The sequence below is a fragment of the Amyelois transitella genome, chromosome 5, assembly GCF_032362555.1.
Source record: "Amyelois transitella isolate CPQ chromosome 5, ilAmyTran1.1, whole genome shotgun sequence".
NCBI lineage: Eukaryota > Metazoa > Arthropoda > Insecta > Lepidoptera > Pyralidae > Amyelois > Amyelois transitella.
This window is the reverse complement of record NC_083508.1, coordinates 9,642,494-9,656,276: the sequence shown is the minus strand read 5'-3', so window position 1 is coordinate 9,656,276 and position 13,783 is coordinate 9,642,494. Positions and strand designations below refer to the sequence as shown.

The following is a 13,783-nucleotide window of genomic DNA, read 5'->3' as shown; positions in this document are numbered from 1 at the left end:
CAGCGTCAGTCGTACTTTCTCTGTTTGGTGCATTTCTCTGTTAGGTTATTATATCATTGCATATTGAGGTTACGAGAATTAAGTGCCCTTTAGATGAATGTCAAGCACGATTATAGTCAAGAATTGGAGATGTTTACAGTTACTCCACATATCTGATTAAGACTGCTCGTGCGCATGCAAGATGGAATGTTCAATGAGTCGATTACCTCGATAAACTTGCCAAATCATGGCGCCGCCTTTATTGGTAACGGATATGTATTTATTTCATACTCGTGAGTATACCAGATCAAATCAAATAATTTACCTATTTTTGAAAACATAGGTATTTTAGCTGTATAGCTCGATCGTTAGTTTACTGAAGATGTAAATACGAGTACTTGCATATTTACGCATTAGGATGCTCAAAGCAATATCGACTATGAAGGTATTAAAATATAATATGATAGCTACAGTACGAGTATCATCATATCATCCCTGTCGTCGTTCTACATAAAATTACAGATGTTACTGTCTAATGATATGTAAATAATAATATTGCTTTATATTGTCTTGACCATGATGCGCTGAAACGCCGTCAGTATAATCAAGTTGGATGACAAGTAAACGATCTGTAAACAGCTATCCAACTTGTCTACTTAGCCCGGAATGGGGCCGGAGATAGTACACACTTTACCTCATTCCTTTATTGTAAGCTGTACTTGGTTTTGAAGATAATGAAGGTGTTTTGAGTCGTATGTTATTTTGTACCACCTTTCTATTTTTAAACGAGTGCCTTAAACAGTATTGTATTGCTTCGGCTTGTGTATGTAGGTGTCTTAGGCTGTTCCTTTTTGTTCCACTTTTCCATACAACTACCTATGCCAAAAACTTTTCTCGATACTTTCCTTCTGTTTCAACCATGGAGGTCAACTGCGTCTTCGACAAGGCAATGACCTCTAATTTTTAAGGTTTTTTATTTTGTCTTATGTTTTCAGGATGGAATCGAAATAAGATTTTTGATGCTTCTGTTTGGAAGCACGTTGCCACTGCTCCCGAAGCACGAACACGTGGACACGGACAAGTAGTCCATTACATCGCTACTATACTATACTGACGTTAATTACAAAACTTGGTCAGAAATCTAACTAACTTATGACTTAAATAAGTCATTATTTGGTTTAGATTAAAAGTATTAAAAGTATTGTACACTACTAAGTATATGGCATTAGTCGAAATCCAATCGATTAGGACCTTACTTAAGATTCGAATAATAACTCCGAAATTATTGTACGTACATACATACATATGGTCACGTCTATAACCCTAGCGGGGTAGACAGAGCCAACTGTCTTGAAAAGACTGAATGGCCACGTTCAGCTATTTGGCTTTATGATAGAATTGAGATTCAAATAGTGACAGGTTGCTAGCCCATCTTAGTCGCCTTTTACGACATCCATGGGAAAGAGATGGAGTGGTCCTATTCTTTTTTGTATTGGTACCGGGAACCACACGGCACTACGTACCTAACATTAACAATAATATTGGATCAAATTTTCGATTACTCTATGCCTTTTTATTTTTATTTTTTACACCCGTATAATATTTGTGTGTTCACGTTTCCTTATATTTCGTAAACATAGATGCATCAGCTAGTTGGTGAATACATTTTATAATTTTATAATAGGCGCCTGCGTGTGTACACATTTTTATTACGGTAGCAGTAAATATGTAATTACATAATACATACGTTTACAATATTTCTTATACAAACGCCAAGAGAATGATTATATTTTAAAGATTTAGGAACTTTCGTAGGCGGTTAAAGTGTTTAGTGTGCACCAATTATTTAACACCAGGTAGTCATTTCGATATATTTGTAAGGAATAGTCCTTTACATTTTTTTAAATGCAATGATCAATAGCCCATTTCTGAAATCTGACATCTGAATAAGTATAGAATAATAATGAGTTCTTCGGTTGACCCACTTTTTTTTTGGAATATAAACAATTAGCTAAAGATTTTAATTAATAAAGCAACCCGTACGTAACTTATGGTAAACGTACTTATGTGCCTCTATAATAATTCTAATTAATATAGATACTCAGTGCTCTCTGACTTATTGATGTATTCAATCAGTTTAACTGAAAGACAAAATTTTGCTACTTCAGTTGTCGACAAACATCAGAGACATACACATATTTAGATTAAATACATGCATATCTACATATAATCACGTCTTTCTCCCTTACGGGGTAGACAGATACAACATTCTCAAAAGACTGTAAGGCACCGTTTATATATACAGGTTGCTAGCCTCTTGCCTTAAAGAAGAATCCCAAGTTAAAAGGCTTTACCTTGATTGACTTTTTACAATTTGCTAGGCTGACACACTATGTTTTCCTTTACCAACCTGGATCTTGGATGGCAACGTTAGCTAGATGAACAGCGGAGAACTTATAAAAAATATCTATCTTTCAGACTTTCAGTAGAATTATGTAGTGGTGATGGTTATCCCTAGCAATTGGAACCATTAAGTACATTTGACGAAACTAGTCATTATAGATCAGCGAAATAGCAATTTCTGGTAATCAGCCCAAAAATTAGAATGTCAATTCTAACATTAAGCCAAACAGCTGACCGTGGCCTATCAGTCTTTTCAAGACTGTTGGCTCTGTCCACCCCGCAAGAGATATAGACACAATTTTGAGTATGTAGGTATATCTGTATCAGAATGCCCCGCATCAAAAGACATAGAATTATCGTACCTAGTCAGAGTAGGTTTTAAAATACTCCCATGACCATAAAATGATGATTGCTGTGACCAATGGTATTTCTAAGCACAGACTCCACAAAAACTAGACTAGATCGACATGTACCGTATCTAATCAATATGTTAATGCGTCACAGTACCTGAACATAAACTCACTAATGTATCACTAACAGGAATCATGTTCATTCAATATCAATTATGTAGTAAGTCAACTAATATTATAAGGATAAGTAGGTTTATCGGGTTCAAAGTGATTATATGAGGCCTTTTGTTTCTTATGATGATTGCAGGACGCGAATTTCTATTTTCCATGTGTGGTTCTTTTCTTTTGTTATCAGAGTCAAACGGGTAACACTTTATGTAATTACCTGTTTTATTCACTTCTAAATCCTGACAATTAACAGACTTTTCGGCAACAATGCGCAAATGGCTTCCAGGTGGCATGGACCTCAGCCGTGGAATTTGCCTATTAGCAATGTATGTAATGAAAACTCGTGAGCGGATGCAATAATCATTAAGGGTCTATTCTAACATTTCATAGCCTTGTGTACCAATGCTAAGCTCTTAGACCAAAGACTAAAAGTCGTAGTTCAAAGTCAAAGAAGAGTTAATCGTGGTTAATCAACATCTGTTAACTGTGGAACTTGAGCCGGCACGCCCTATTAACCCTTAAGTACTCCTACGTGCGATTGTACATTGAAAACTAGTCTGCTCGCTGCGACTGCGCACCTCACTCGCAGTTCAAGGACGCCGTGTTACGTTGAATTTTTAACCGACTGCGTAATGCGGTGTGTTGCATGTTATTATACCTACATAAGGCTACATGTGGTTTGTGCCCACGGTTTGTTTATTAATACATTTATTGCTTTCAAGGTTTTTGTACGACATAGTTTGTTGACTTTTTCAAACTAGGTACCTACTTGAATAGAAAATATTTGTGTGAGATGTAAAGTAAGTTTTATTTATTACTATCTTATTCTTAAATGGATTTAATTAAGTACACCAAGACAAGTATTTGAGTATATTGTAAAATCTGATTGTAAACAAAATTAAATGATAATTTGTATAACAATTTCTGAAAGTAAATTGGTATTTACATGTGAACTGCCCAACGATACGCTCTGCCAGATAAGTTATAAGTAATTTTTATTTCACGACATAGAACCTTTTATTAGACCTTAATAATTATATTATTTTAAAAGTCCTTTTCTACAATGCAGACGTATCATAAGTATATCAATATTCGAGGTCATGGCAACCGCATGTGGCTAGAGCGTTTCAAATTTTAACGAGCGTTAATGTAAGCACTTACCGCTTTCTGCCGTCCCCACAAGAAATAATTCCATGCAGTTTGTGCCAAAGAAAATTAAGTAGGTATTTATTAACATAGGCGTTTTAATATTATTCTAATGTTATAAATTACAATTTAATTTTACCTTCTTTACCACTTTATAATATATTTAACTTTTCCGTTTTTTAGTGAAAATGAGAGTAATTTAAACAATTATCAGATATTCTGGTTGTGTTTGACATATATAATATTTTTTACTTTTGCATCATTTTAGGGGTGGAGTTTAATTTTGATCCCGTGGTCTCCGAACCAGTAACCGGTTGCACCAGAATTCGGATTTCTGGCTATATGGCGACCCACTCCCACTTGTGATTCGCTACTTTTACACCGACATAGGTGACGTTGATGCGCTTCCTGAGAGTTGTCACTCAGTTCATGAGACTCACACTTAACATTTATTATTTCCATATGCCTCTGGACCACCGTCAATTTGTTGACTTCTTTTGTGGTAACTCAGGTTTCTGCTCTATATATGAGAACTGGCAGAATGTCGATGTCAATTATATTTAGTTCAAAAAATCTAGTTGTTCTATACTCGTATGTATTATTCTACAAACCCACAACTCCGCACGCGACCACGTCCGCCTGCGCGTGGGCTGGTAAGGACAGCCACCTAACGAGTCTACGTGCCGATTTGTAAGATTGACTATCAAGCATGGTTTACAAATATTATGTAGACTAAGAAGTGTAGTGTGTCTTAATATCAAATCTGAACGATGTTGTATAATTGCACGTTGTAAAATTATTGCGATAAAAAAATTGGTATTTGCATCGATGCACGCATGAACTACGTGGAGCGGACAACTTTGAATTAAGTTTAAGGCATATATTTATTTGTTTATGTTCGACATTAGGTGAAATATCAGTAATGGCGTTAAAAGTACCCTCATCATTTTAACATCAGTATTTGGCGGCTTTGCTTGCCTTCTAAAAATGTGCCAAATTTATTTTTAAATGAACTAGCAATCTAACGTGGTACCTAGTTAAAGACACACCCTAGAACAACGTTAACGGTTAATTGAAATCGAAAGAACGTGAATGCATGAGTAGCAAGGAACAGGTTCGCCGCGACATCCCGGCACCATCGTCGAGGCCTGCAGTTCTCCGGCGACCGTGCGCACGCGCACACATTCGAAATTCGAACGCGGCATATCAACCATTGATATCATTTCAAATCTGTGTTTGTCTTTGGTGTAGTGCGGTGACTAACTAAATTAAGTGGCATGTGCGGGGTGTCGTAAACAGCTATGGCGAGCTTTGAAGACCTCTCCTTCGATTGGGCTTCCCTATGCCAGGAGTGCCCAGAATGCTGGACCGCATCAGGTGAATGACCTTTAACACATCAATCTGCATATTTTTAAACGATTATCAAAATATTTTACTGTAGATATAGTAATTTGGTTAACAAATATAACTTCGGCCTACAAATTAGTAGACGTTTTTTACAAATATTTGTTATAGGGCTTAAAAAAGACTAAATTTATTACAGAAATTAGCTTCGATGAAGATTTAATATTATAATAGGTGGTAATTTGAATAGGTAATTATTAGAAACGCATAAAATTGTGTCTACCCTCGCGAAGCGCGCGTTCCTGAGTATTGCGAAACGGCTTTTGAAATAACAACTACCTATTTCTTACTTGAATATTATATGTTACTGAAGTTTGTTACTTCAGCGGTGGGCTAACCTGACCTTGCAGTGATTACCCACATTCCCACAAAAGGTGCATTCCTTGGGTAACGAAGCAAATCGTAAGTAAAAAGGTGCCGGTGTTATGAATGAAAGGCATGGTGATGTCACACCATAAATCGGGTATTATAAGATCTAAGTAGGATTAGTTCTAATTTCTTCTGAGTAATTTCCGATTGCGTTCAGCCATTCAGCTGATCGTGGCTTTCGTGACTATTTTAAAATATTGGCTCTGTCTACTCTGTAAAATATTAAGATGTGATCTGTATGTAATTTAATTACCGTTGTAATGGATTATACATATCTGTTTGTAAATTTTTCGGAAATATTCCATAACGCATGTATTAGCATTTAATTTTTGGTACCTAAGTGATTTAGTTAAGCGCAAATTTTCATAAAACGGCCCAACAAAATAACCATAAGTAGATTACCGATGTGAAAGAGGACACCTTTGGAATTTAGTATTTATGGGGCTCAAATGTCACTGGAATACCTAAAAATCCTTCGACTGTTTTAAACCGCGCAAATAGAAACTAAAATTTCTGTGGTTTTAAACTTAGCATGCTAACAGTGCAATCCGTTAGGAGGTTGGCTTTATGATAGAATTGAGATTCAAATAGTGACAGGTTGTTAGCCTGTCCTCTAAAAGAAGAATCCCAAGTTTATAAGCCTATCTCTTAGTCGCCTTTTGCGACATCCATGGGAAAGAGATGGAGTGGTGGTATTCTTTTTTCTATTGGTGCCGGAAACTACACGGCACGGCATGAATATAAAAATGAAAATATGTAGTTAGTAACATTTATATAAATTGTGAGTACCTTTATTAATAAACAAGACGTTGCCCGCAACTTCATCCAAATTTAATGGATTTTAATTATAACTTATTTTGTTATTCCGATGTCTAAGCTGTTACTGTAAAGTTGGATGATAATTTGTTTAGTAGTTTTTACATGAAATACTTACATGTAAAAACTTACATTCTTATAAACAATTAACGCATTTATAACATTAGTAAAGTAGGATAGTATAAACAATAGAAATATCTAAATAAAACTATAACTTGAACAAAGTTTTTAATAACATCCTTATTTGTATAAAGAAAATACAATAGCATTTGACTCATTAACAATAGCTTTATAATTTTTAATATAGACAAATGTATTTAAAATCCTGTTATTTCAAGCTCCCTGTGGTGTCTGTATCTCTGTGGAGGTTATTCTCTTAAACTACAAGAACTTGCAATTGTTATAACTAATTAATCTATTGGTTGGTTCGTGAGAAAGATCTTTTTGATAAAACTAACATGAGATAAAGTCATTGTTTTTCATACTTGGTGACTTAAGTGCCATTTTTTACCCGAACAAGAAATGTAATATGTCCAGAGTCTTAATCTTGTATTAAGACATTTTATAAAAAGCATTATAATTACGTTTTATCCCTTGGTCGTCTAAGAACCAATAGTCACAAGAACCAAAACCGCATGGCAAACCCAATGATTAGCTGAATTGCTTAGTGACAGAATTGAGATTAATTAAGATATAATTCCAGGTAGCTAGCCAAGTAGCCTAAAACAAGAATCTCGAGTTTTCTAGCCTTCCCATTTATAAAAAAAAATGGCAACCTATATAATATAAAAATCAGTGGAGGTAGAGTTAAAGTGAAATTTCGACAAATGATTTGTACATTCTACCTTAGTCTCTCCCGAGCATTGCATGTTTTTTTTTTATTGTTATTACGCAGTATTAAAACCTCATTTTCATAAATAATCAGATATCTTTTTAACAAAAATAATGTTAAAAGGAAGCCATTGTGCCCCACCAACATACTTACAATGAATTTATATCTTAAATAACTCGTTGATGTCTTTATTGAGGACGGAAAATTATCTCGTTTCCGCACATTTGGACGGAGAGCTAATGATGTGAAAAAGAAAATGCGACGATAATTCGTCATAAAACTGAGTGACCCTATTAGTTTACCTCATCATGTCGTGTCTAATATTTGTTTTGCACATTAGCGCGCTCTACAGAACACGCAATGTATATTTACTCTATTGTGTTGCCAAGTCATCATCCGTGTAACTTTGTGGTTATTCTAGTTTGCATACATTTGAATTTTACGAGATGACTAGCTATTGTCCGCGACATCGTACGCGTGGAAATGGACAACATAAATAAGTACATATACAGAATTCTTGATTGGATAAGTCAGTAATATTTCTCTTAGTAAGCTAAATATTATATTGTACTCGTATATATGATAATAAAAAATTTACCCTAACAGACCAAGATAGAGGCAGCGTCGGAGCTCACTGTTTACATGTCCATTTTATTACTTCTTTTAAATAAATAAACTTGCACTTATGTAGTAGAGAGCAGTAAGCATTACAATAATCCGATGATTTTCACTGCAAAGTGCAAACTACAGTGTAATTTTACAAATAATTAAGTATCACTTAAAAGTGTTACACAATTATATTTCGGAAAGCGATTCCATTTCCCTTTCAATTCTCACTTAAACTTAAATTAACTTTTCTTAACGTATCAATTAAAACGTGTTAATTATATCAATCCAATTAAAAACGTTCTGAATGGTGTCTATGTAAATTCAATTGTTGCCTGTTCCCATAGACTCAATAGATGTATAGAAGGCAATCAATTTAATGTACAAGGTTGGATAAAATAATGTCTTACAATTTAATTAAAAATGTTTAGGAAATTTGTATACAATCTTCAAGTTTGTACAAAACGGCGAATAAGGCGATTTGTTTACAAAAAAAAAATGCAATTAACGCCTCTATCAATAAAACCATAAAAATTCAACTATTTTCATAATACTATTTAAATTCAGCCTTTCTATATTTAAAATATCTATATTTTTGTATAAGTCCATCCGTTCCGTCGAAAATTCTCACGAGTCATTAATTGGCCTGTCATTGACCCGGGAATTACATGAATTACTTAACTCGCAATTCGTCTTGCTGTTTGGCTTACTCGGTTTTGTTGTTGTTGTGCTGTATTGTTGTTGTAAACAATTAATTGGTATGCTGTTATGAATGAATCGAACATTGTTGCCGCTTTAACTGTTATCATAACTCTATTAGATTTTGAATTAAGAAATATTTTTTATACGTAGGTAAAAATGCGCTGGTAAACTAAGTCCATACCAATATGTATGGACATACATACTTTGGATGGACATCCAAAGTACGGAAAAACAATATGAACATTAGCAAAATAATACGTTAAGAAATTCAAAAGGAATGTTTATCGCAAATCAAAAATCCCTACCAAGTTCTTTTCAATGAAGAGTATAGTTGTACCCTAATATCCAAAACCATAGACCTCTATAAAGTGTGTAATAATTATTACCTATTTTATATTTGTATAAACATTAATTACCCAAAGATCATAAACAAAAAAATCATTGACCCAATCTTGCATAAAATTATACCGTTAATGAGGGAATTAATGTTTTTAAATACTGTCGAAACATTTTATACGGTCCCATATTTATTATATTTTGATTATTCAGCAACGAATATAATCTACTCATAACCTTAAATATGTTTTTTTTATGTCAATTTCTATATAATTTTACTATCTGAAACACAGTGACTATAATTCAACACGCACTTGTTGAACAAACAAGACAGGCACTAATTCAAACCATTTGTATCATTTCTCAGTAATATGTTACTCGATAAATTATATTGTTTAGTAAAAGTTACAGTTATTGGTTATTTAAAGTAACGATGTCGTTTGTCACATAAGTAATGTTGACAATATCTTTTTTTTTTTGCAGTAAATTGATACGTTGGTTGTAGGACATATATGTTGTGCTATTTAGTGCACTTAAAACCGTTTGTATGAGTGTATGGCATTGCATTGAAATGGGAAGTCACCTGAATAACAAATAGAAATGTGGAGGCGAGTAACGGTGTTTGGAATGGAACCGCCGAATTCTACGGCTTATGTTTCCTTTGCACGGTTAGGAATGTACCTTTTAATTTAGATCAAGCCAGGATATAGGAAACTTAACAATTTCACCATCTTATTCACTACATACTTACAGGTGAATTTTTATTTCTTTAGAAAATTTTCACAGCACGTTTGAACGATGAAACTGAGTGGGTTTCCAAAAAACATACAGATTTTGAAGGGTTATACAAAGAATAGTTAGAATAGAAGTCGGTGGACTTTGGTAAAAAGAATGAGTCCATATAAGAAGTTACCTTTGAACCTATTTCAAAAATAAGGACACACATTAAATCGATCTAAATTGTGATAACCAAGGTTTCAAACCAAGAAGCCGCAAGTATGTTTATAACGTCTGTTGAAGGTGAATTTTATGCAAATATGAGAACACTCATATAAAAAAATATTTTTATCATAAAAACATATTCTTTGGGAACAAAAATATTTACCTCGGACAGGAAAATTATTATTGCTTTATCTCCCATTCAAACAGGAAAAGCGTAAAGCGTGTATTAAAGGTATCATTTCCATTTTCTCATGCAAGTATCTCACAAGAACCAATGACCTTACTAACGATTGTTTTTATGTTTCTCTTATGGATTCCTAATGCGGAGATTTTCTCAGAATCGTATTTTAAAATTACTTTCTTGCCGTCTAATTTATACCATGGTGTACTATCTTTTATGAGAGATTATGGTAGATGACTATCATGGATACGAGACACATATTTTCCCATGACCAGTGAACTTTTTTGCAAAGGAAATAAGATATTATCATCCAACAGAATAACTTCCTTTGAGGCGTAGGCGGCACGTAGTATTTCCGACGTAAGTATTTGTTCTTGGTAGGTATATCAAGCATTTTTGCTACGAATCTGCACATTCAGATTCAAACTATCATATTGATCTAATAAATTTGCTTTTCTGTTTTTAAATGTGTGAGATTAACCAGACGTTTCCGATCCAGGATTGTAGTCACACGCAGACCCCGGCACAGGATGACACTTATTGTCACTACGAGTTCATTATTATAAAAGCCCCTGCGCATACATACGGTCTCAGGAAGTATTCCAGCTAACTAATTCGCTCTAATTATTTTTATAGCCTAGTCTATTTTCTCCTGGCGTTAGTCCTAGTTATATCAAGAGGAGCCCGGGATGCGCCTACGACGAATGTTCAGCTAATATTTCCTCTATATAGTTAGTTGAGATCGATTTTAATGTCAATAAAAGCGGTTTGAATACGAGTATTATTCTGGTATGTCCATCTGAATAAATAGAAAAAATTTGTTCATGGAATGTCAAATATTTACTTCACTTCTGCAAATAGGCTATATATTCAGTTTATATTACTATTGTAAAGAATTTTTTGAGATATTTATTCTTCTTCTAGGTATTGACTGACGAAAGTCTCTTTCTCATCTTTGCGTGTTTACAGTTCCACCCTCAGTCTTCTGGGCCTGGGGTTTGCTATCTGGATTTTTTTACTAATGCAAGAGTATTTCTTAAATTTTCGGTCACATAGCATAGATATCATAGAGTTTCCATCCCGCCGAAATGTTTAGTACAAAGTGCAACACGTCGAAGTACATCTACACAAATTGACATTGTAATACTGAAAACTTGTAACATTATCGCCTACCATTGGGATTGTAACCACTAAAAAAAGTGAAACAGAAGTGCTGTGCAAAAACGGAGGGTCGTCCATTGTATGTTATGTGGAGCTATTGTCTCAGATTAAAAAGGCCATCTCCCATGAAGGGATTTTGCGTAACATGATTCTATGAGAGCCGTGAGAGACATGGGAATCTTCCAAGGGCCGTGGAGCGAGCACAGAGCACTAAACCAGCTGCGTACAGCGCAATTTCCCTTGTTCTGTGCTTAGGTGACAAAGACCGGTCGTGTCAATGACCAGCCCCTTAGACAAGTGGTTTTGTGTTACGTCACTAACCACAGGCTAAGACGGCATCATAACATGTAGATGTATGTACGTACGATTATAATTTCGAAACTCAGTCCCACACATCCTACAATACCGACGAGAAGCGGCCAGTGCCTTGAAACAGACGCTTTACTTAGTGCCTCATACTTTGACAATGGGCAACTTACTAACTAGTTCCAAATTCATCTTCCAAAATGTACGTAACACATCTTATCAACGTATCATTACTGCTTTGTAGGTATTAGTTTCAAATATAATATGGTATTTACTGATTTATTTTACACCAAATCTGTAAAGTGTAGCGTGAAAAACCTATGTATGTATACTCAAATAATATTCTAAGGAATAATTTCTGCAATTAACATTTCGTGCATCGAATGCGCTGTTACGACCATTGATGATATTCATATTATGTATCTCGAGTAGTTAATTTTGTATCACACAACACAACAAACATGGTCATTGACTGGTTTGCCGATACGGCTTTCAGTCTGATATTCTAGCTATAAATCTGTAGATACGAAAATTATTTCGATTGTTAGGTATGTAGCAAAACTGTGAGGTGTTAATTTACTGTAACATTTATATAAATATAACTTACAAAATATTCCCTTTGAAATTGAGTGACCGGATAAGGAACAGCGTGATAAGGGAATGTTGTGATGTGAAAAAAGATGAAGTTCTTTACAGGAATAGAAAAGGGTATGTTAAGATGGTTCGGTCATGTGGAGAGGATGAATGAAAGCAGGTTGACTAAGCAGATATATAAGGAGAGTGTGGAGGGAAAGGTCGGAGTGGGAAGACCTAGACGAACGTATCTTGATAAAATTAGGGACGTCCTGGTAAAGGGTCAGGTCAAAAGTACCCGAAACCGCCGAGCTTGCATGAAGAGAGTTATGAATGTGGATGAAGCGAAGGAAGTATGCAGAGATCGTGGCAAGTGGTAAGAGGTAGTCTCTGTCTACCCCTCTGGGAAAGAAGCGTGATTTTATGTATGTATGTATTTTTGGTAAAGAAGGGGGACTCCTTTAAAAATCCTTATACCAAAGGACCAATTTCTTAATGTACATAGTCATAATACTATGTATATATTTTTGTATCCATGTATCCATTAGATCACCGCCGCCGTTTGATATTTTGTGGTGGGTTTAATTAAGGTCAAATCATTAACACTTTCATTGATATTAAAGTTGCCATACGCAATATTGTAATCATTAATGCCTCCATTCACACATAACTTACTTACTTTAGTATATAATAATTATAGCATTTACACGAGTACATATATCTACAATGTCATAAATCCCAATTTCTTGATACACAACTTAAATACTTTCTCTTACCTCAGTTGTGTAAAACATGTGAACAGTCTCCGCTTTCGATACTCCCTTTCTATTACTTTCTTAGACCATTTCTAGGTGGAACCCGATTGTTTGCAATGTCTTTGACCAATGCCTAAAATAGCGAGGAAAGTCGTATTGCGCTGCGCCCGCGCCTTCTGATAAGCCGCAAAGGGTTGATCGAAATCTTGATTGAACTAAACTCGACGTGGGACAAGATTTCATAGTACATACATACATACATATGATCACGTCTATATCCCTTGCGGGGTAGACAGAGCCAACAGTCTTGAAAAGACTGAATGGCCACGTTCAGCTATTTGGCTTAATGATAGAACCGAGATTCAAATAGTGACAGGTTGCTAGCCCATCGCCTAAAAGAGGAATCCTAAGTTTATAAGCCTATCCCTTAGTCGCCTTTTACGACATCCATGGGAAAGAGATGGAGTGGTCCTATTCTTTTTTGTAATAGTGCCGGGAACCACACGGCACATTTCATAGTAACTTGAGAATTTATTGGTGTTGCTCGTATACCAATGAATTGATCTATTTTGATTGACTTCCTTGGTCGTTCATTTCCTGCTCTGTATAACAAATATAACTATTTGTTGGGCTTAGTTAATGTCACAGAAATATAACTTAAAGATAAATCAATAAATTAAAATCTAAGCGTAATAAAGCTTAATTTCTATTGAAAATCAAACTTTTATTATTTAACGGAATAGTTTGGATAAGA

General features: G+C 34.8%; 1 protein-coding gene across 1 annotated transcript in view; it reads left to right on the top strand.

Annotated features, from left to right (window-relative positions):
* Positions 1-5,229: 5,229 nt before the first annotated feature.
* Positions 5,230-13,783, top strand: part of LOC106134522 (cerebellar degeneration-related protein 2) — a 60,697-nt gene continuing 52,143 nt past the window's right edge. Inside the window, exon 1 of the mRNA XM_013334603.2 lies at positions 5,230-5,423. Within this exon, the coding sequence (XP_013190057.1) occupies positions 5,348-5,423 (76 nt within the window). The 5' untranslated portion in view covers positions 5,230-5,347. The remainder of the gene's footprint in view (positions 5,424-13,783) is intronic.